Source organism: Hylobates moloch, unplaced genomic scaffold, assembly GCF_009828535.3.
Source record: "Hylobates moloch isolate HMO894 unplaced genomic scaffold, HMol_V3 SCAFFOLD_8, whole genome shotgun sequence".
Classification (NCBI taxonomy): domain Eukaryota; kingdom Metazoa; phylum Chordata; class Mammalia; order Primates; family Hylobatidae; genus Hylobates; species Hylobates moloch.
Window position 1 is genome coordinate 71,945,039 of NW_026652283.1, and position 24,373 is coordinate 71,969,411.

At 45.1% G+C, this 24,373-nt stretch overlaps 1 protein-coding gene across 1 annotated transcript; it reads right to left on the reverse strand.

Annotated features, from left to right (window-relative positions):
• Window positions 1-11,019: 11,019 nt before the first annotated feature.
• On the reverse strand, window positions 11,020-15,730 carry FCRLB (Fc receptor like B). Its single transcript, XM_032161158.2, has 4 exons — window positions 15,442-15,730; window positions 12,945-13,211; window positions 12,039-12,329; window positions 11,020-11,785 (listed from the first exon to the last, which is right to left on the reverse strand). Exons 1-4 carry the CDS (start codon window positions 15,728-15,730, stop codon window positions 11,370-11,372), a joined length of 1,263 nt encoding a protein of 420 aa, XP_032017049.2. The 3' UTR covers window positions 11,020-11,369.
• Between the last annotated feature and the right edge of the window lie 8,643 nt (window positions 15,731-24,373).

Genomic DNA, 24,373 nt, shown 5'->3' on the forward strand with positions numbered 1-24,373 from the left:
CTGGGATTGCAGGTGTGCACCACCCCGCCTGGCTATTTTTTTTTTTTTTTTTTTGTATTTTTAGTAGAGACAGGGTTTCATTATGTTGGCCAGGCTGGTCTTGAACTCCTGACCTCAGGTGATCCACCTGCCTCGGCCTCCCAAAGTGCTGGGATACAGGCGTGAGCCACCATGCCCAGCCCCAGTCATCATTTTATGAGTGAAATAGGATTGATGAGATTGCCTAGGATGAGAGAATAAAATACAAAAAGAATTGAGCAATTGCTGAGGAAAAATAAGACTTAAGGGACACATAAGTAAAAGGAATCCACAACAGAAACTGAGTCATAGTGGAAGAGATAATAAGAAAATTTGGTACCTTAGAAGCCAAGGATGAGTCACACTAGAGAGGCCAAATAAAGTGAGGACTAAAAGCTTTCATCAGGTTTAAAAATCACAAGGTCTTAGTATCCATAGTGAGAGTAGTTTCGGTGAGATTGTTGGGAGTGGGGTTGGGGAAACAGAACCTGATTGCAGGGGGCAAGGAGGAAGTGGAAAGCAGGACAATGGAGGCGGTAGGTGTGGACTCATCTTTCAAGATGAAAGAAAGAAGAGACCATACCCAAAGGGAAGTGTGAAAGAGGGAGGTGTTTCTTTTCTTTTTCTTTTTCTATAGGAAAAGTTGTAGACGTATCAGAAGAGGGAAAACGGTTAAAGATACAGGAGAAAAGGAGTCTTTGAATTAATTAGGGGGTGGAATGGGATCCAAAGCCAGGTGGATGATTAACCTTTTCCATGGTAACCAGAGGAAAGAAGAAAATGATGGGTGGGGATGAAGGGAGGCTCAGGAGTTTGGCAGCAAGAAGTTAAAGGCATTCTCTTCTGATGGTTTCTATTTTCTGGGGGAAATAAAAACCTAGTTTATATGCTGTGAGGATAGAGCTGTGAGAAGAATAGCCAGTTTGAGGAAAAATTGCCTGAGGAGGGTGGCGAATATGTGAATACTCTCTGTGGAGAACATATATGGAAGCAGACCTGTGGGAACGGGCTGCTGAAGGCCTAGTCAGTGTTCAGATCATAAATATAAAAGACGTATGTGTAGTAAAGGGTTAACTCTGCAGGCTCTGATTGCTCAAGCCCTGCAAGTTCAAGGAATGGTCTGTCTTCCGGAGGACTGGCCCTTGACGAACTCCTCATGCCACACTATATCAGTTTGACTAGATATGCTAACAGGGTGACTATGGTGAAGCCTGTTTCAGTATGCCTGAGGCCCTGGGCCATGCTGTATCAGTTTGACCTGCAGGAGGCTGGAAATTGAGTAGGTAAGGTCAGTCATGCAGATGACACATGCCCATGTAACTGGCCCGCAATAAAAACCCAAGGCTTGGGTGAGCTTCCTGCTCGGCAATACTTCACACGTGTTGCCATGCATCATTGCTGGGAAAATTAAGCACATCTCTATACAAATTCTTCTGGGAGGCCATACTTGGAAGGTTGCACCTGGCTTCTCTTGAACTTCACCCCTGGGCCTTTTTCCCTTCACTGAATTTTAATCTGTATCCTTTCACTCTAATAAACCATAACTTTGTATATCAGCGCTTCTGAGTTCTGTGGATCCTGCTAGTAAATCATTGAGCCTGAGGGAGCCTGAGGATGATCTTGGTGACAGCCGATACAGCATCCATTGTCTATAATATTGAATAACTGGAGACATCTAAATGACTACAAGTAATAGATTGGTTAAATGGGTTGTTTTAGCAATTCAGTGAAATACTAGGCAACTACTAAGAAATAGAACAAAGAGGGATGTGCTAGCTATATCAGAAAGTTCTTTAAAATAATATTTTATTTTTCATTTTGTGGGTACATAGTAGGTGTATATATTTATGGGGTACATGAGATGTTTTGATATAGGCATGCAATGTGTAATAATCACATTACAGAAAATGGGGTATCCATCCCATTCGTCAAGCACTTATCCTTTGTGCTACAATCCAATTACACCCTTTTAGTTATTTTTAGATGTACAATTATATATCCTATATTTTTAGATGTAAAATTATATATCCTTTGTGCTACAATCCAATTACACCCTTTTAGTTATTTTTAAATGTACAATTATATTATTATTGACTATAGTCGTCCTGTTGTGCTATCAAATACTAGGCCTTATTCTATTTTTTTTTCTTTTGGTAACAATTAATCATCCTCACCTTCTCCCTAACCGCCAACTACCCTTTCCAGCCTCCGGTAACCATCCTTCTACTCTCTATCTCCATAAGTTCAATTGTTTTGAATTTTAGATCCCATAAATAAGTGAGAACATGTGATGTTTGTCTTTCTCTACCTGGCTTATTTCACTCACATAATGATCCACAGTTCCATCTATGTTGTTGTTAGTGACTGAATCTAATTCTTTCTACGGCTAAGTAGTACTCTATCACGTGAGTACCACATTTTCTTTATCCATTCATCTGTTGATGGACACATAGGTCGATTCTATATCTTGGCTACTGTGAATAGTGCTGCAACAAACACGGAAGTGCAGATATCCCTTCAACATACTGATTTCCTTTCTTTGGGGTATACACCTAGCAGTGGTATTCCTGGATTGTATGGTTATATCATAAAGTTTTTAAAAGCTGGTTTACAAGTAGAAATGTCTGAGCACATTTACTTTAAAAATACATATATGTATGCACATATATGAAAAATGTTGAAAGATAGATGGTATATCAAACCATTAACTAGTTATTTCTGGGAGTGGGCATTATGAAAGAGACTTACATGAAATGCATTATGTACTTCTTATATAGTTTTTATTTATCTATTTCAACTAGTATTATCAAAATTCTTCACCATGAAGAGTAATAGATATTTATATTCTGGAAAAGAGGTGAAACGTAAGGGTTCATTTACTGACATTTTATTATGGTATCCTTAGAAATGAGATTTCCCTTCTCAATTCCCTAAAATTACTGCATAAGTTCCTTCAAGGATAGGGGCAGGAGACACATCTCAATTGCTACTGAATGCCCACAGAGGCTGGCTCAGTATATATCTAACTGGGAGTGAATTTAACAGCTTCTGTATTTAGGATCTTAGCCACTAGGGGGCATTATTTGCCTTTTGGTAAAATATGTTTTCTCTGCACTTGTCTTGAAAAAAGGAAAAATGAATATGGAAGCCCTGCAAGAGAATAATCAGGATGTTAGGCCCAAGGAAGGAAATGCTGTCTCTAGAGAGGGAGCCGGGTTGCTTTCCCGTCAAGGAAAGGAGAAGAGGCTCTCTGTCTTAGGATTAGTAGCTACACATACATACACACACACACACACACACACACAGCCACAATTTGTTTTTATCACCACTGAAACTGCAATCTTGATGAATATTGAGCAAGCAAAAATTTCTTATAATTGCTAAGAGATCGTCAAGTGTGCGATGGCTTGCTTTTTTGAGAAGGCACCCATTTTATGTAACAAGGCTGATCGCATGTGGATACACGTGACCCCAGTCTTCTTTTTTTTTTTTTTTGAGACAGAGTCTCGCTCTGTCACCCAGGCTGGAGTGCAGTGGCGCGATCTAGGCTCACTGCAAGCTCCGCCTCCCGGGTTCACGCCATTCTCCTGCCTCAGCCTCTCCGAGTAGCTGGGACTACAGGCGCCCGCCACCACGCCCGGCTAATTTTTTTGTATTTTTAGTAGAGACGGGGTTTCACCGTGGTCTCGATCTCCTGACCTCGTGATCCGCCTGCCTCGGCCTCCCAAAGTGCTGGGATTACAAGCGTGAGCCACCGTGCCCGGCTGACCCCAGTCTTCTTACTCTAGTTGTTTCTCAAAACTTGTGGGCTTCTAGAGCATAGTCACAGTTAAGATTTATAATTATCATCTACAGAACATTTACTATAAGTGCAGATCTCTGTGAGCAGTCACAGAGAAATATCCCTTCTTTTGTCTCATCACCTCCTCATCATGGTCCAAAGACAAGTTCCTCTTTCTATTAATATTTCCAGCATTGCCACCAGTGCTCTCCTGCATCCCGTGAGTTATCAGTAAATGTTTGTCAATTTTTACAATTATATTCTTAATGCGACTTAAGATCTGGGACAGATGCGAAAATACACTTTCAGGCTCCCAAATAACAATGTCGAACAAAAATATAAATGGAAGAATAATAACATGATTCTATAGAAGATAGGTACCTAGGACGTGATGAGTTCAAATTTTGCACTGTCTTTGAGGGACACAGTCTGAAGCCAGAGAAAACCTAGAAGTGAATCCCAAGCTGCATCTGGGCCTGCTACTTACTAATAGGTAATCGTGTACTCTTAAAAAGTTATTTGATTTCCCGAGTCTCAGCTCCTTAATATGTAAAATAGGAATAAGTATAGCCACATTGCAGAGCCGTAATAAGAATGGATTTAACATATCTCATTGGTGCGATAAATAAATTCTAAGTTAAACCACTGCACTAGAGGCAGTTCAGAGAGGACGCAGAACAGGAGAGGCTGGAGCTATGGTGAAGAGGTGGGCTAGAGAAATGGCTGCGGGCGACTGGTGAGAAAAGCTGTTGGGCAGAGATAAATTACTACGCAACCAGTCCAGGAATTCAATGGCCATGAGAACTTAGAGAAAAGTAGATCTTAATCATCTACCCTGCCACAGCCACATCCCTAAGTCTGCATATTCATTTAGAGGTCTGTCTTTGTAAAGATGTGTCCTCCTTCTGTAGCACCTATTATCAAGATTCTGAGGCAATAATTTCAGCTCTACAGAACCCTAGGACCAGCTATAACGGATTGGTAGTTGAAGCCCTCTCACTGCGTAGGAATAACTTGGCCAACTGAGCAAATAACTCTTCCTGCCCGACTTCCGACCCTCCCCACCCAACCCAACATTAGCACGTCCATCACATTGTTTGTCTGTCCTTCTGAGAAATGCTGGGGCAGGAACCGGTTCGTGATATTTGGGCCATGCTCTCAGTTCCTTTTTTGACTCAGGAAGAAATTGGTAAACAGAGAGTCAGATGAGTGGGGCAAGGGAGACCACAGATGTTCCCCATTCCACATCAGGGTTTGCTGAGTGACATTTTGCACAAACCCTCTCCCTCCATTCTTCCCCAGACAGACAAAATGCAGAGAATGGCCATGGGTCCCCTCACAACCTTGGAGAGCTTTTGCTGCCTGCACTTAGGCCAGTGTGTTATAGTGGAAAGAGCTCTGGACTTGCATGCACAAACCCTAGATTTAAATTTTGGTTCTCTCATGTAGTAGTTGAATAACTTTGGCCCAGCCGGTTAAGCTCGCTGAACTTCTGTGCCCCTATCCAAAAAAGTTAAGGCCAATAATGCCTTCTCTAATATTCCCTAAAGGATTTTTGAACTAGAAAAATCAGAAGTCCTATAAACTTTAGGGTAGTCCACAGATTATTTCCAAATCCTTTAAAATGTCATGCCAACAAACATATCTCCTTATCACCAAATATATCCCCTTCTTTCTCTCAGATGTCTCAAACCATACGTTCAATTGACAGTACAAACAAAATACTTTGGCGGCTGGGACAAAGAAATAATTCATTTTAGCTGGAGGAAGCTGGGAAAAAATCTTAGGTGACTTTAAGCTGAGTCTTTCCCATGAGTGAAAGAAATGAGAGATAAGGGCCTGGAAAGGGTGGTAGAAAGAGTGATGAGGCAAAGGTGGCAGAGACATGAAGGCTAAGACACTTGAAGTTGTTTTATTCAATGTGCCTGGCATGTCTAGACAAAAAGGAGAATTAGTTTTGAGACTTTGCACGCTGTCCTGGAACATGTGTTCAGTCACCCTGGCCACATCCGCCCTTATGGTGGCCACAGAGTCACAGTGCTGTCATGGGCAGGGGCACCTGCAGTCTCGTGTCCTTGTCCCTCACAGGCTTCATGTTCACAGCCCTCTCACAGAGGATCTCAAATCCCCTTACTGGGGCTACAGGGGTACTCCATGGGCAAGTCCCACCTGCTCGTATACTTTCAGGCTATCAAACCTTAAGGCTGCCTCCAATCCAAAATGATATTCTCAGGGCAGATGACTGCAGGAAGGGCTTGTAAACACTCCTAAAACGAAGCAGTGTCCACTAGGTGCCAGCATGAGCTTACCAAGAATGGTCTTGCCCTGATAGTCTGTTTTTTTGGTTTTCTTTCTTTCTTTCTTTCTTTCTTTTTTGACAGGATGAGTAGACAGGCAGATTAGGGAAATGTTCATATACTGAGTACTTCCCTAGGCTTCTGGACAGACCTCCTTGTGGACAAGGGAGATAATTATGAGCTCCATATGAGAACAGTCAACTACTCAGCCTGGCCAACATGGGGAAACCCTGTCTCTACTAAAAATACAAAAATTAGTCGGGCATGGTGGCGAGCACATGTAATCCCAGCTACTCTGGAGGCTGAGGCAGGAGGATTGCTTGAACCCGGGAGGCAGAGGTTGCAGTGAGCCAGGATCGTTCTACTGCACTCCAACCTGAGTGACAGATTAACACTTTGTGTCAAAAAAAAAATTTACAAAAGAAATAGAAAACAGTCAACTAGGCTGGTAATTGGTTAAACAATCATACCAAAAGAGTACGACACAGATAGGTAGCAATCAAGAAATAGATTTCTAGTGAGATAGAGCTCCACCCAAATTTCTTTTATCTGCTTTATTCAACTTTTTAAAAAAGTAATTTTGATTAGAGCACAAAGACATGCTTACCTAATATGTATGTGTTACAAGCTGGAAGGGATCAAAAATTGTACTGGGATCAGAAATTGTCTTATTACATGAACAAAGACATAATTTAAAAGAGATAAATATAAGGTATAAGGTACTGCGTTTTGGTCCCCAAAATTAACTGCATAAACAAAAGTTGGGGAGCAAAGAGGTGTGCTTTAGATGAAAACAATCTCTCTGGTAAGTTTATAGGGAATAAGCCCAATGAGGCTGGAGAATATCAAGAGTCCTGGAGAGGAAGCTATCTCATTAGGCTACATTCACCTCCATGTAAATGGCTGGAGTTCTATTTCTATTCCATCACTACCAAGTCATTTCAGCTCTCTGGGTCTCAATTTCCTTTCTCTAACAAGTTAGACTAAATCCCTAAGTCTTTTCCAGCACTAAAATTCTAGGACTAACCCCTTTGTTGTCTGTAGAGGTGGTGTCAATATCCACTCATTACCATCTCAAGTGCCTTTCTGAACTGCACAGCCTGGAAATGTAAAAGGGACCGTGACTTCCCTGCAGTGAGGTGCTGGGTGTAATTTAAGTCTGGCCACTCAGAAGCCCTTATACACCACATGGAAGGTAAAACTGAAGCGGAGGCTGTACTGCTGCAGCTGATGTTGCTTCTGGAAACCTGGTTGAGGAAGATTTTGGTTTTTCTTTACCAGCAATAGTACCTACCTAGTGTCCAGGATCTAGCTTTGTGCTGCTAGGGGCAGGGCCCTGAGCATCCATTCCTTGGACCATAGAAGACAGGTATGGTCTTGGCACCGTAGCAATAGCAGTGTCTCTTCTATCGTGACTGTTTTCTCAATCATAGCAATGGCTGTGTGACCCAAGGCTGGCAAATTTCTGATCTCAGAAGAGGCAGCAACTCCCTTGTTGAATTGATATTGGGAAACTTTGCTGAAAACACAAACTACAGTCTGTCTCTTCATCTCTCCCAATCATTTTGTAAGCTATTAAATACTATGTAATAAATTCCTTCCTACTTAATCCAGCTAGAGTTAATTCTGTTCCCTGAAATTGAATCCTGATCAATATAATAATATACTTAAAAAGCTCTTTTTTAAAATAAAAGACCTGGAAGAGTGCACATCAAATTGTTAAATAGTGGTTACGTCTATAACCCACTGAGGGAGTGGGTGGGAGGATGGCAAGAAAAATAGGCTTAACATTTTTTTTAATACAGTATGAAGTTTTCAAACAGACTATATTCACAATAATGTTTGAAAAATTAAATAAAGTGGGTAACTTGTATGTTAAAAGCACAATTCATTACCTGATCAAAATGTAGCTCTTTTATCTTTCAAAGTCAATTTAAAATTTGTTCAGTGTGGGTAATCTTCCCTGGCTCACAGCACCCTGCTACTCAAAGTGTGGCCCAAGAACCTTCAACATTGGCATCAATTAGAAGCTTCTCAGAAATGCAGACTCTCAGGTCCCACCCCAGACCACTGAATCACAATCTGCATTTGCCATGGACATTGGCAAACTTTGGATCATCCAGAGCCCTGGTGATTCATGTGTACATTGAAGTTTGCAAATATCCATGATTTTTCTGCTTCTTTAGGTAATGGAGAGTCCTATAATGACTTTAGGCTACAAGTATAGTTTCAGTTTCTAAATCAGAATGCCCATTCTAGATGTTAATCAGACCTCCAGTCTTTATCCAAAGGTAAGTCTGTCTTCTTACTTATCCAGCTAAGGTGTTGACTTGGGGAAGGGACTTGATTGGTGTTTCTCTCTCTCTCTCTCTCTCTCTCTCCCACCCCCCCTCCACATCCCCTCCTCCTCTCATTAGCGTCTGTTTCCTTTGCTTCTCACATAGGACAAAGTAGGAGAGCAGAGGGAAGAAAGGGAGGATAGGTAAGGGAACAGAAAGTTATTTGGCTGAGCTGTTTCCTACTCTCTGAATTTGACAGGCGGCTAAAGCTAACTTGTTCTCCCATGAGCATTTTTGTAGACTTTTTGCATGTTTATTTCTGGGAACCGTTTCCTTAGGGTGTTGTGCTCAAGGCAGATGCATCTCTCCTCCAGGTGTTCCATTGCACCTCTTTCCTCTGCCCCTAGGAATACAGATGCAACTCCAGCTTTTTGGTGCCTTTGTCTGCCCCTCCTGGTGACCCTATAGTACAGGAACCAAGGCAACCCCATACCAGGTCTCTTTCTTCTTAATTTTATTGTTATTGTTTCTTTCTTTTTATAAAGACACAGTGTCTTTCTGTGTTGCCCAGGTTGGAGTGCAGTGGGTATTCTCAGGTGCTATCTCACTATTAATCAGCACAGAGTTTTGACCTGGGCCATTTACCTCTCCTTAGGCAGTCTAGAGATCCCTTGCTCCCGGGAGATCACCTATTGATGCCGAACTTAGTATGAATACCCAGTGGGCATAGTGCACTAGAGCCCAGAATTCCTGGGCTCAAGCGATCCTCCTGCTGCAGCCCCCTGAGGAGCTGGGACTACTGGCATGCACCACTGTGCCCAGCAAGCACTCTGTTTTTCATAGGCCACAGAAATACATATAGATGTGGCTTCTGGATCTTTCGTAGGGCTGGCTAATCCTAAAATAGGCTCTTCTATCCTACCACCATAGCTCACTTTAGCTTTCTCAAGCCTAAGTCAGGCCCAGTTCCCTGTATCTCCCTACTGCAGAGAACACATTTCAGACCTATCTGGGTGATTCCATGGGTATCTCTCTCATTAGGCTTGAGAAGGAGGAGGTAAGCTTCCCATACCTCCCCACTATGAAGGGGAAATATGGCAAATAAATTGTTTCACAGATCCTCTCTCCTCTCCATATCCTGGCCCCTTTTTATCCCTTGACATGATTTCAGAGTCCAAAAGTCAAGGAACAGATCCTCAACCATTTCCTTTGTAAATTCTGCATATGATGATCCAGCTTCAGAATTTCATGTCCACTGTATCTTGAAATATCGTTTTTTACATCCTGTCACAAGTACAATTGTTTAATTGTACAAAATAAAAATAAAACCCTGTCTTCCTGCCTTATTCTCCCTGGACACATTCATCTGAGGAACATGGTAAGTAAGTCATGGGTCCCAAATTTTAAAACTGGAGATATGCTATTTAAAAAACAAGCGGGTGGGGGGGACATGGATGAAGTTAGAAACCGTCATTCCCAGCAAACTAACACAAGAACAGAAAACCGAACACTGCATATTCTCACTCATAAGTGGGAGTTGAACAATGAGAACACATGGACACAGGGAGGGGAACATCACACACCGGGGCCTGTTGGGGGCTAGGGAGGTAGGGAAGGGATAGCATTAGGAGAAACACCTAATGCAGATGACGGGTTGATGGGTGCAGCAAACCACCATGGCACATGTATACCTATGTAACAAACCTGCACATTCTGCACATGTACCCCAGAACTTAAAATATAATAAAAATAAAATAAAATAAAAATAGGTTAACAGCAAAAAAATAAATAAAAATTTTTTTAAAAAAGGCCAGGATGGAGAAGGAATTACAAATTTGAAAAAGTTAAAAACCCTGAGGAAAAAAAAAATTTGAATGAAAGAGTATACCTTTAAGAAAACATAGGCACGAGCTAAGCAGTGTCTTTAGTTATCTGAAGGCCTGTCAAGAGGCCCAGAAATTAGATTTGTTTTACGTAATGCAAGGGGGTACAGTGAGTAGAAGTTACAACAAAATCATTTTGCTCATTATAGTAAGGAAGAAATTTCTAATTGCTAGAGCTGTCCAAAGATAGAGTGGGCTGTCCTTGGGAAGTAATGGAAGGCCACATTCTCACAAAAACTCAAGCACAGCTGCGTGGCCACATGGCAGGAAAAGTTTAGAAGCATCTCCCTGTTTTTTTTTTTGTTTTTTTTTTTTTTTTTTTGAGATGGAGTTTCATTCTTGTTGCCCAGGCTGGAGTGCAATGGGGAGATCTCGGCTCACTGCAACCTCCGCCTTCTGGGTTCAAGCAATTCTCCTGCCTCAGCCTCCCAAGTAGCTGGGATTACAGGCGCCTGCCACCGTGCCCAGCTAATTTTTGTATTTTCAGTAGAGATGGGGTTTCGCCATGTTGGCCAGGCTGGTCTCAAACTCCTGACCTCAGGTGATCTGCCCACCTCAGCCTCCCAAAGACTCTGACCCTTTTAACCAGGGAATGGGAGGCCCACACTAACAACTTTCCCTCTCCAAAACTAAATAGAACCCAGGATTTATTTGAAGATGTGAACTCATCAGTAATAGGACTGAACGTCTTTTTAATATCAACAGAGTAAATTCATTATGAATAATTACACCTTGACCCTAAAATATTCTCAAGTCCTCGGTTACCTCAATGTACTTAAATACCAAAAAAACTGCCTGTGCTGAAATATGTACTGGCTAGGCTTATCTGAAAGGCTATGGGTGACTAAATTCACTTCCAAAGTTAAATCACAATGTAGTAAATAACAGGTTTCTACTTCTTGCTGAATTCTGTGAGAATTCAAAGAGATTGCTTGCAGTTACAAACTGCTGTGTGAGGTTGAAATCGTCAGCCACTACACTTCGTGGGCGCTCCTTTAAAAACCACAGCAAAACACAAGGATGCAAACAGATGGCTTTGAAAGAAATTCGCGTGAGGGGAAGCAGGAGACCAGGGAGGAATGAGCCTGCAGAGGGGACGGTAGCCGCCCCCTCAGCTCTCCACAGGAGTGGTCTCTGGGGTTCCCGGGCTCACAGCAAAGTGAGAGGTGGGGGTCTCGGGCGTTCCCCTGAGCTCTGGGAGGGCCTGTGGCTCCTTTAATTCCAGGACCACTCGGCTCAGAAGGCCTTTGAGCAGCTGCATTTCTCGGAGCAGAAGGTTCACGTCGGGTTTCAGGGCTCCAGCGGATTGTTCCAAGGGCGTCGGCGGAGCGCAGGCGGGTGGCCCCGCAGTCGGGGCGCCGCTTGCCGGGAACTGCAGCCCCGTGGAGGTGGTGTTCGGGACGGTGGTGACCCACGGGACCGATCTGGACACCGGGGGCTTTCTGAAGGAAAGCAGCTTGTTACCAGGAGCCAAGGCTGCGGCCCATGGAGCTGGGGCGGTGGTGGAGGCCGGGTCCAGGGGAGAACCTGTGAATGCATTACGCCCAGTCACACGCGGCTTGCATGGTTCTTCTCGACGCTGGGCTGGGGGAGAGGCGTGGGGCGGTGGGCGGGGATGGGGAAGGCCAGAAGAGGGATGAGGAGGAGGGCGGCGAGGGGGAGATGGGAAAGGCGGGGGGCGGGACGGGGACCGGGAGGCGGGGGAGATTCGTGGGTGCCAAGAGGCGGAAGCAGGGCTGACCGCCAGGGTGGGCGTCTGGGAGGATGTGCAGGCACTCACCCGGCCCCGGGAGCTGCAGCCACGGACTGCGTTTCCGGACACTGCGGGTGGCGGTAGCCGCCTCGCACCAGTAAGATTCGAGCTCCTCGACCTCGGGCTCCGGGACTGTGTACTCGGCGCCCCAGTTGAAGCGGCGCACCGCGCGGCTGTACTTGTAAAACGCGAACTGCAGCGGCGTGTCGCGCTTCTGCGGGTGCAGGCGCGTGTCGCAGAGCAGCACCACCCCGCCCAGCGCCGCGCCGCGGGCCTCTCGCGGACCCATCACCCTCAGCACCGGCGCCCGGAACAGCTCTACCGAGAGGGCGGGGAGCAACGGCGCCGGCTTGTCCACCGCTCCGCGACCCCGCTCCTTCCTGTTTCCCGCGAGGGCTCCTTGCAGACCCACAGACCAAGCGGGGAGGGGAGGAGGCCGTGTGTCCACGTGGAGGGGGAAGGGGAGCCTTCTGAAATGTGGGGCAGGGGGACCGAGTCCACGAGGGACGGGGAAAACTTTAAAGGAGGAGGGACCGGGCCAGACGCTTCATGTCACATTCCGACTGACACTCTGCTCGGGTTCTGCAGCCTAGAAGAGGAGACGCTGAGCCTGCCTTGCAGGACCCTAGGTAGTCGCTCCTTCGTTCCAGTCCTACAGTGCCCCCTGCCCCTGCCAGAGCTGCCCTCTTTGTGGGAGTCCCCAGCCAGAATGAGAAGCCAGGGTGTGCGTCGGGGAAAGGGACCAGACTCCAAGCAGGCGGCGGATCAAGCGCTGCTTCACGGCAAAGGAGAGGACACAGCGTCTATAGTCTAAGAGAAACCCGCCATGTGGCAACCATTGGAACTTCCGCCCCTTCTTTTCCCGCCGAGCTCCTGTCCCAGAATTTCTCAGTGCTCATTTGCCTCCCTCCCGGGGCCCCTGGTCTCTCCCACCTTGCACTGTCACAGCCACCTTAGCGGAGAACATGGGCGCGCTCTCCACCGGGATGCGCATGGTGCCCGAGCATTGGTAGCGCCCGCTGTCGCTGGCGCGCGCCTGTAACACAGTGTAGTTGGCGCTGGAGTGGAAGTAGCGCACGGCCTGGCCGTCGTGGTAGTAGTGAAGCTTGTAGACCACCTTGTCGTACCAGCCGCGGCAGCGCAGGACCAGCGGCTCGCCCTCGAACACTGGAGCATAGGGCACTTGCAGAATCAGCCAGTCTGCGACAGACACCACAGACACGCTTGACTCCACCGAAAGTCCAGCCCTGGAGATCTCCCACTCTCACAACCTCCCTGCTTTCTCCTCCTAACTCCTCTCCCTCCCTTCCCCGCCATCTCCCACCACTTTCTTTTCTTTTCTTTTTCTTTCTTTTTTTCTCTTTTCTTTTTTTTTTTTTTTTTTTTTTTTTTTTTTTTTTGAGACATGGTCTTGCTCTGTCGCCCAGGCTGGAGTGCAGTGGCACAAACTCGGCTCACTGCAACCTCCACCTCCCAGGTTCAAGCGATTCTCCTGCCTCAGCCTCCCGAGTAGCTGGGATTACCGGTGCGCGCCATCACGCCCAGCTAATTTTTACATTTTTTAGTAGAGACAGGGTTTCGCCATGTTGGCCAGGCTGGTCTCGAACTCCTGACCTCAGGTGATCCGCTCACCTCGCCTCCCAAAGTGCTGGGATTACAGGCGTGAGCCACCGGGCCTGGCCTCCCACTGCTTTCTTGAGGGGACGGGGCTTCCCTGGTGGTTGGCACACAGGAGCCTCATAGCGCAAGATATATTTGTAGGTTAGTGGGAAGGAAGGGGGATGGCTGGTCTTTCACTTAGCCAGGGAGGCAAAGATGCCAGAGACTTGGCTCCAGCCTCAAAGAGTTTTGACCATGAGAATTAACTATAACCTCCTTAGGATGGTGTTAGAGTCTTCCTGACTGGGTCCTGCTTACCTCTCCCTCACCATGGCAGTATTCATTCCTGCCCCATCTCCTCTCTACTTTCCTCACCTTCCACTCCTAACAGGCTAAGTTCCAGCCATACTGAACTGTTGAGAGAACTGGCCCTGCTCTGAGCCCAAGGCTTTTGTACCTGCTATTTCCTCAGCCAAGAAGACTCTGTTTTCCCTGTTTAAGTTCACCTGCTTGTCCTGCATGTCTAGGCTTAGACCATATCTCCTCTAGAAAACATCCCTGACACCCCAGGACAGCCTTAAGTATCTCCTACAGCACCCCATAATTACCCTGTGATCATTATAGCACACTTACAGAGCCCTGGCATAGAGCAGATGCCATTTTAGGTGTTGTACATTGAGAAAGAATCCTGCAAGTAATAGCCACAATCCACATGCACTCTCAGTCTGTAAGCAGTAATTACTCCTATAGTACTCAGTATAATTATTGCTATCACCAACGATTTCTGAACAAGAAACCACAGAGTATGAATATGAAGTGTGTGTAAGTGCTAATCTGAACATTGAGTGAAGTGCTTTAAATTCTGAATACAAATTGTGGCTAGGAGTGCAATGGCACGATCTCAGCTCACTGCAACTTCCGCCTCCCGGGTTCAAACAATTCTCGTGCCTCAGCCTCTGGAGTAGCTGGGACTACAGGCACCCGCTATCATGCCCAGCTATTTTTTTTTTTTTTTGTATTTTTAGTAGAGACAGAGTTTCACCATGTTGGCCAGGCTGGTCTTGAACTCCTGACCTCAGGTGATCTGCCTGCCTTGGCCTCCCAAAGTGCTGGGATTACAGGCTTGAGCCACCGTGCCCAGCAATCCTGTACCTTAATGAACAAATTATTGCTATTTTTCTTATCCTGTTTTAAAACCCTTCAAGCATCTCGAGAATCAGTTTCTCAGCTGACTCCTGTGTACACATATATACATGTCTGCAATAAAACTTTGAGTAAGTGGTCAGTTCAATTGCTGCTTTTTTTCTTTAGCAAATCATAATTCACTTTTAATCCTCAGAGCAGCCAAAGAGATACATACTATTATTGTCCCTTCTTTACAGATGTGGACACTGAGGCACAGAGAAGCATCACACTCTTCAACTGAGAGTAGATCCTCCGTCTGTGCTCAGCCTGCCAGGGAAACTCACCTTTCCTGTTTGTTGAGTTTCCTTTACTGCTCAGTCCCCCACCCCCTAAAGTTCTCTGTCCAGCACTCGAGGTCCTTGGAGCCTTTGCTTTTCTGAGCTGGTCTCAGAAACAAACAGAAATGTTCACACTGTGCCTCACACTGTGGCAGGAGGGTAAGGGGACCTTGGGGGCTAGGCATGCCTTACTGCATCTCTCGCATAGTGCCATGCAGGTCCCTACCTGCTCCAGAGACTTAAGGTAGGCCCCAGTGTGGCCCTTATTTCCTGCACCTTGGGATTGGCCCAGTGTCCCCTCCCACCAGAGGGCTAGTATTGCCAGAGGAGACACGTGCTCCCCCTCCCCTCATGCTCAGACCACTCACCATTGGATACAGAGAGGTGGATGGGGTCACTGACAGGTGCTCCCCGTGTCTGGCATCGATACACCCCTGGTGTCTGCACCTCAATGCTCTTCTTGTGAGAGGGCAGAAGTAGGTGGCCCAAATACCAGAGAGTGCTGATGGGCCGGAGCTCCAGGAGCAGTGGGTGGTATCCATCACACTTCAAAGTTACCCGCTCCCCCTTGAAGATCGTTGTCCAAGGTGGATGTAGAGACAATATGGGCTTCTCTAGAGTAGCTGGGGTGGGAGGTGGGGTGAGAGGGGGCAGCATGCAAAGAGAATCAAGGTGAGGTGCCCAAAGAAACTACCTGAGTTTGGGAAATCTTAGGAAACCCCAGCTCCCAGGCCCCAGCCCATGTACTAACCCATCCCTGCAGGAGAGATCACATTCATTGGGTTACAGACTATCAGTCCATCAGCCAGCACCCATTTCTAAATGCCTTCAAGAAAATTTAGTCCCAGGGGTTGACGAGAGTGGGAAGAGACACTATCCCAGAGCAGCCAAGAAGTGAGGAGTCTACTTGAGCAGGTCACTTAGGGGGTTGGAGTGGAAGCTGTAGAAAATTGGGATGAGAAATGTGTAAGACTCACCAGCTTGCCCACTGCTTGGAACTGCAGAACAAGAAAGAAGGAAGAGGAAGGAGAAGGAGAATGTTGGTGATGAGAGGAGAGAGACTCTTGATGACAAGAAAGGCTGAATGGTCCCAAAACCTGTTTTTCTTCTTCTACCCCTGGTTTCCCAAGCTCTGAGAAAGTCCCTTCTTCTTCACCCCTCCAAAAATAGATAATGAACCACTTGGAAACTGAGGATTGGATACTCACCCTCCTCTCCCCATACCTTGGTCCACCCTATTCTCCACCACCCAAAGCTCTTCTGCTACCTCACTGCGGACTCACCCAGGAGCAGAAGGGCTGTCAGGGCCCACATGGTGGATCTGACTGCAGCAGCTGCAGAAGGATGGAGATGCACTGGCATGAGATGGGGAACAGAGAGAAAGAAGGTGGCCAGTGGATGCCACTGAGTAGTAGGAGACATTGCTGCTTCTCCTACCCACTCCTAGTTCCTGAAGATGGCAGACTGGAACGAGTGGGAGACAGGCTGAATATCAGGTATCCCAAGGGCCAGGCACTGTCTCATCTACCGCCTCTATAGCCACCTCACAGCTCAGGCCAGCCCTGACTGCTGTAAGGAAGGCCTGTAGAACTTGTGCCTTCCACAGCACAAGAGAGCCCCATAGAACCCCAGGCTCCAGCAGATGACCCTGCCATCTTCAGGCTCCCATTGACATCCCACTCCCATCCCATCCCTTCTCCACCTTCCAGCCAGCCCTGCAAGGCTCAGCTGAGGAAGACACAGCTTCATGTCCTTAAGGTCCTTTTTCCTGCTCACTCCTGATGACAGACATTGGCGTGAGACCTAGAGAGTTCAGTGTTGGGTTGCCTGCCCCTGGAGCTCACATCCTCCCACAATGAGTAGACGAAAAGGCATGACTCACCAACCACCCTTCACATCCCTATCATCTAGTTCCCCAGTCAAGGATAGAAATGCAATGTGTTTCTTCTTCCTCCCTTCCTGAAATCTTGAGTTCTCATAAATTCTTAAATTCTTAAGAAGTTAGAAAACTCTTCTTTCCTACCCATCCCAATGAGCTCATCCTGTGGCACTTCCACTCACTTGTTCCTTTCTTCCTTCCTCCCACCCTTCCCTGCAACCCCCCCCAACCATGCCCCAGTTCCAGGACTCCTGACCTGCAGCAGAGAAGTCACTGCATCGGCCCCTCAGAAGCCTCTCAGATCTGACCTCGGGGCTCTACTTCTTGTGCTTTCTGAGCCATGTGACCATACCTGAGCAATGAGGAACCTGAATTTTCATGTAAATACTTAATGAATTTTCCAGCCTGATAGTATGTCTCCTTGGACTCTATCCTGTCCTTACCTGTGGTTGTTTAGAACCAGGACACCTTGATCCCTTGGAAATCTGATGGGAAGGAGATCAATTATCAGGTACTGTCAACTCCCAGTAAGATAGTATCTTCCCCTCTTGCTGATGCCTGAAGTTCCACTCTGAGAATTCCCTCATATTTTGCTTAATGGACTAGCCCCTTTTAAAAATGCAAATGCCTCTTAGGAAAATGTGGCTGGTCACTTAAATTATGCTAGTCACTTCAGATCATGTTTTGAGTGCAGGTTTTAATAAAAGAGATAGAGTCCTGTAGATTTCAAACAAAGTAGGGACATATTTGTTAATGTGCCCAAGAGTGAGGGAGGCAGAGAAGTACTAATTACTGGGAACAGGGATGATCACCTGCCTGCTTTAGGAGTGCCTGGGCTGAGCAGCACTCCTGTGCTTTCCCTCCACCCTGCTAATTCCTTGTCTCAGGGCCAGTGTGTGGCTTCCCACATGATCCACAGCCTGCCACAGAGGTCTGACTTCTGCACCAAGCCACCACCTCTGTGGTAAGAATGCAATGCAGTTGTCAGCTGTCCTCTCAGGCAACACAAGCTGGCTCTGTTTTGGCTTCTCATCCCCCAGAGCACAGATCTCAGCCCCTTTACTGGATTCAGAAGAAACCTTAGTACACCAAAACTTTGTGAACTGTATAGTCTTCCCTAGAAACCTCTGGAATCATCCATAGTGTTCATATTATATAGTGCTCAGAATTTGACTTGAAAAATTTCCCACGAAATATTTATTTATTCTAGGCTCTCCTCTAAGTTTTTCCCAAAGTGAGTCTTTTTACTCCATCTAGGACTTTTCCCCAGAATTTCTAATTCTTCACTCCTTTACAATGCAGAAAAATTTAGAAATTATCATTTGTAACTTGAGCAATTATTTGAGGCCTATCACAACATAACATCTGGACAATATATGTTACCATTTGATAAGCATTCTGGTGATAAAATGTTCTCAGTGATAATTACAGTAATGAACTAATGCTGTTGTTGCTGATGACAGCTCACTTTAGTGTCTCGGCATGTGGCAGGCACTATGCTAAGTGCTTCACAGATATTACTGCACTTAATTCTTGTAAAGCCCTTTGAGGAAGAATTATTAATATCCCAGTTTTGCATATGAGGAAACTGAGATGATGAAACTGGGATTTGAATAGAAGTCTGTCTCCAGAATCTGTTTTCTTATCTCTCTGATTGTCAGGGATTCAAGATGCTGCTCATGGCCCGCTGTCATTATTGGTCTTTGCAAGTTCCCCCTCTTATTGTCTTACCTTGTCGACTTTCATCCACATTACTGTTCTCCTCCCCTCCACATAAGCACCCACTGTACAATGTTTACTGTGTGTTCCCATATACATGCAATTTTTTTTGTACTTTAAGTTCTAGGGTACATGTGCACAACGTGCAGGTTTGTTACATATGTATACATGTGCCATGTTGGTGTGCTGCACCCATTAACTTGTCATTTACATTAGGTATAACATGCAATTTTTATCTCTGAGAAATATTTAGTGTTGTTAATTTAAATAAGTGGCATTGTGTTCTAGATATTATATTCACTTCTACTTTTAAAAATTAATCCCAGATGTTTCAAATTTGTTCAGATTGCCCTACATGCATCATATTTATTGCTTTTGACTGCCCTAATATTCTTTTTTTTTTTTTTGAGACGCAATTTTGCTCTTATCACCCAGTCTGGCATGCAATGGCATGATATCAGCTCACTGCAACCTCCGCCTCCTGGGTTCAAGCAATTCTCCTGCCTCAGCCTCCTGAGTAGCTGGGATTACAGGCGTGCATCACCATGCCTGGCTAATTTTGTGTTTTTAGTAGAGATGGGGTTTCACTATGTTGGCCAGGCTGGTCTCGGACTCCTGACCTCAGGTGATCCACCCACCTCGGCCTCCCAAAGTGCTGGGATGACAGGCATGAGCCACTGCACCCAGCCATGACTGCCCTAATATTCTATGCTTCTGCTACACTGCACTTGCCCATTCCCCTAACATCCTAGTTGCTGCCCACCCTCAACTACCACAGACAATTCCACAATGGACTTCTTGGCACATATTGTGAGGGCTGGATGAATTAACGTATATAAAGGGCTTAGAGCAGGGCTTGGCACATAGGAGGTTTCATGTAAGTTGGTACTGGTAAGGACATGATGCTTCCCTACAGAGCCCTGAAGTGCCTTTATGGGATACACACCTGAGAGCGAGACTGCAGAATTATGTTCGTGAGTTACATGCACACTCACTCCAAAACCCAAAGCTAATTCATCAGCAAGTCCTGATGACTCTACCTGCTACATTGATCTTTTCGTACAGTAATTTAGTCACTGAGTCGCTAGAGAGATACTTTTAAAATGTTAACCATATTGTGTTACTTTCTCTCAAAATTCCCCAAAGGTACCCTCCGAATAAGTTCCAAACACCTTCCCATGGTCTACAGGGCCCTACAAATCGGCCTTTCTCTGACCCTTGGCCTCATTTCCTACAACTCTTCCCCTCACTCACTCTGATCTAGCCACATTGTGTTTAGAACAGTTGCTGGAACATTCCATGCTTAGTCTTACTCCAGGGCCTCATTTCCTGTTCTTTCTGCCTGAAAGATTCTTATTCTCCTCCCAGATTTTTGTAAGTTTCACTTCCTCACTTCACTCAAATATTACTTCCTCAGAGAGAGGGTCGCTAACAGTGCTATCTAAAATAGTATCTCCTCACTGTCATTTGCTGGCTCCATATTTTGCTTTATTTCTCTTCATTGTACTTGTCGCTACCCAGAATTGTATTTGTTTGTGGTAGGTTTCCCCCCATTGGAATGTAAGCTGCATTGAGGCAGGAATTTTTTCTTATTTGCTGACGTATCACCTGCAACAGTGACAGCACATAGCACGTGCTGTGTAAGTATTTGTGGCATAAACAAAGGAAGAGATTGAATACTGTGATATTACTCTCAAAAGTGGCTGCAGAAGCTTACACACCCACCAGCAAGTCACAGGGCTCCTGTTCCCTCTTGTCATCGATATTCAGTATTTCCTACCTTTGTAATTTTACCAAACAAATTTTTCTTTTCCTAAGTAAGAACATTTTAAATTATTTTTATTTTATTTATTTTCTGTGAGCCAGGACAGGGCTGATAATAATATATTTTTTAAAATTACTCTTCTTTTTTTTGAGATGGAGTTTTGCTCTTCTTGCCCAAGCTGGAGTGCAATGGTGCAATCTCAGCTCACCACAACCTCTGCCTCCTGGATTCAAGCAATTCTCCTGCCTCAGCCTCCCGAGTAGCTGGGATTACAGGCATGTGCCACCATGCCTGGCTAATTTTGTATTTTTAGTAGAAACAGGGTTTCTCCATGTTGGTCAGACTGGTCTCGAACTCCAGACCTCAGGTGATCTGCCTGCCTCAGCATCCCAAAGTGTTGGGATTACAGGCATGAGCCACCGTGCCCGGCCTAAAATTATACTCTTTAATGTAAACTTTTCAGCAAAAGAAAGGCATTTCAATACCAAAGGAGTGCAAAGGACAATTTCAGAATAGAGAGCAGAGTATTTATTTACATTGAATGTCTTTAGCTTTATGAGAAATTCACACACAGTTAATGAAAACTAACAGTGCCTGTCTGAAGGAACTCTGGCAGGAAGGCTGTGCTGTAACTCTCCGTATTTCTCCACATCTCCTGTTGTCCAGTGGGAAGGGAGAAGGTTGATACCAAGAGGGAAGAAAAGTTTTAAGAAAACAGGACTAGGATGAGGCCTATCCCAACACACCCTCCTTAAACTTCCATCTATGATTCTAGCAGGTCATTTTATCCCTTCCCTAGTCTCTTCTAAGTTGTGACTAAACCAGGTTTTTCTACCTTGGGCTACTGGGCTGGGCATAGAGACCTTTGTGTTTGGGAGGAGCAATGCTACTCCATATCTGATCACCCAGACCTGTTAACACCTCTCAGATCATTACTCTCTATTCCTCTTGTCCCTAGCCAAGGCCCTTGTCTCTGAAGGCTAGATGAGAACAACAGCCTTCCAATCCACCTCCCTCAACCTCTCTTCTAGTCTCCCCATTCACCTTATACCAGAGTACCAGAATAATCATCCTAAACATCACTTTTCACGAGTTCCTCTTGTACTCTAAATTTACCTACAGAATTCGATCAATTTTCTTATGGACATTTAAAGAGCCTCTATAGCACATTTAAGAGCCTCAATAGTCTATTTACTTCTCCATTATTATTTCCTTCCACTGAACTCTGTTTCAAAGGATTTGCCTTCTTTTTCCCTGACATCTGCATGCCAGTTTTCCCCTTTATGCCCTTGCTTACATCATCCCACTCTGGAACGTCCTTCCCTCTCTTCTCCTGTTCTGTAGATCTGTCATGTTTTTCAAGGCCCCATCCATGTATTATCTTCTTCATGAAATGTACCTGAACACTCTAGTCCCCAGGGAGCTATCTATTCCCTGAGTTCCTATCTTGTTCATCATCATCCCCACTTCCAAATGCATAGCTGGTAGTACAACATCCTATTTATACAGAGTTTGGTGTTTAATATGGTTTGAAACAAATTAACATGGTAATTTACTCATTTTCCTGTTGATGGACATCTGCACTGACTTCTTTTCAACAAAAGAAAGGCATTTCAGTACCAAAGTTTGCTCTTACGAGCTTTGTTACTATAAACATTATCATACCTGTCTTCTGGTGTGCATGTGCTAAATTTTCTCTTGGGCACATCCACCTAGGCATGGAATTCTGGGTTATAGAGTATGCAAATGCACTATTCAACTTACAAGATAATGGATGTGTGTAACACAATAAGAAATATATACTTTTCTCTGCCCCTTTGGGTAGCTCTTTGGCAGAGAGCTACCAAAATCCTGGGGATTTCCTGAGTGACAGGGATGAGAGGAGTATTTCTTGTTATGTATAATTAGCCCCTTCAATCATACCTGAGTTTATGCTAATAGGGTGACTCTTAACTCTGCAATTAGAGGGTTGGAACTTTCAGGGGTCTGTGCTAACACTAGGTAGTTAGAGTAAGAATTGGTAAATTACATAACATCTAATTGGTTTCTGCTGAGAATTAGAGAATTGCTTGGTGTGGAAAACTCACCTTGACCTCCTGGAGGAGAAAAGGGCTGGAGTTTGAGTGAATCACCAATTGCCAATGATTTAATCAATCATGCCTGTGTAATGAAGCCTTCATTAAAAACCCTAAATGGTGGAGTTCTAAGGGCTTCCAGATCAGTGAACACACGGAGAAGCTGGAGAGGGCACACCCAGAGAGCGTGCAAACTCTGCACCTCTTCCCACATACCTTGCCCTATGTATATCGTCATTGGCTGTTAAGTAAACTGTTTTCCCAAGTTTTGTGAGCCATTCTAGCAAATTATTGAACCCAAGGAGTTGTGAGAACCTCTGACTTATAGCTGGTCAGTGTCAAGTACCCGAAGCCTGGGATTTGCAATTGGCTTTTGAAGTGAGAGCAGTCATGTGGGACTGACCCCTTAACCTATGGGGTCTGTGCTAACTCTGGGTAGTTGGAGCCAGAATTGATAAACTGTAGAACATCTAGTTGGTTTCCACTGAGAAGCAGAGAAAAGCTTGGTATGGAAATCCATATGTTTGATGTCAGAGGTATTGTGAGTGGAGAACAGTTTTCCTTTCATGTGCTCGCTGTCTAATGTTTATTTCAGAGACAATGTTGAGCATAGCTGCATTGGGACCTCTGTCAATTACAGGATCCTAAATGGCACAAGCCATAAACCAGATCCATTGTAACAATTCCTCTTCCCTACTCCCTCTCCAACCTCCCCAGGCTAGACAGAAAGAGACAGATAAATGCTTGCTCTCCCTATTTCTCTCTCTCATTCGTTTAGCTCTATTCTTGCCTTCCTCATCCCTGTTGATAGGAGATCTTCTCCCTGAGGTTTCTAAGTCCTTGACTGAGGCTGGGTCCCCTGGATAGAGTCTGGAGATTTAGCTGATGCCAGACATGACATTCATCCTTTAAGGTCCAGCTTCATTCCCATACTCTTCAAGATGTTTTTCCTTATTTTGCTGGCCCAACTCAATTCAACTAAACAAAGTTTACTGAGAACTTACATATGCCTCATTATACTAGACATCAATGACATAACATGGAACAAAGAGCTCAGGAGTATTCTCAAAGACCTCACCCTCTGGTGAACAAAAATGAGTAATAAATAATTAAAATGCAGTGGGATGATAGAGGTGCACGGATACACATGGATGAGGTGTACAGAGATTACATTTATCTCAGCCAGCCGCATCCATGTTTTCCTTCCCAGATCTCTGATAGCTTCTACTATCTGTAAATGAATTCCCCATTTAGCAGGAGCTTGCAGGACGCATTCATGCAAATGCGAGCATTAGCTGAAATCAACTCCATGTAGAGTGGTTATAACACAGTATCTTTGGAGACACATCCACCATGGTACATTGGCAACTGAGCTTCCATTTTTTCAAGTCCATCAAAGTTATGACATAGTTCTGGTCATTCTTGCAGCTCCCATTCATACAATTGTAAATCAGTCCTCTCAGGCTGTAGTGATGTTTATGGACTTCTACCAACTCCCAGATGCCTCCTGATCTTTTTTTCCCTCGAAGGTGGCAAGAACTACCATAAAACTCTCATTTTACCATCAGCATGATTCTATGTCTTTGTTTCTTTGTGGCATGTCTAGAATGATCATGTGCATGTCTCTTGTAAATCATTTTGGGTCAAAACTGCACAGAATAAATGGCACAAAGAAAGGCCACAGTGGAGAAAATCACACCATGTAATTCAGAATAACGTGATAGAACAGCCACTGGCTGAGGTCATGATAAAATGATGTGCTAACTGATTGAGTTAAGGTTACTATAGAGTCTGCCAGGCCAGCTCTCATTGGCTGAGAATGTACAGTAGAAGTCCAAGCATAGAAAAAAGTATTAATACGG

Coding starts and splice junctions, on each gene's coding strand:
- FCRLB (XM_032161158.2), bottom strand. CDS start 15,730: ATGCTGCCCCCTCTCACCCCACCTCCCACCCCAGCTACTCTAGAGAAG. Junction 13,212..15,441: donor CCACCTCTCTGTATCCAATG/GTGAGTGGTCTG, acceptor TGTCTGTCGCAG/ACTGGCTGATTCTGCAAGTG. Junction 11,786..12,038: donor GCTGCAGCTCCCGGGGCCGG/GTGAGTGCCTGC, acceptor ATGCATTCACAG/GTTCTCCCCTGGACCCGGCC.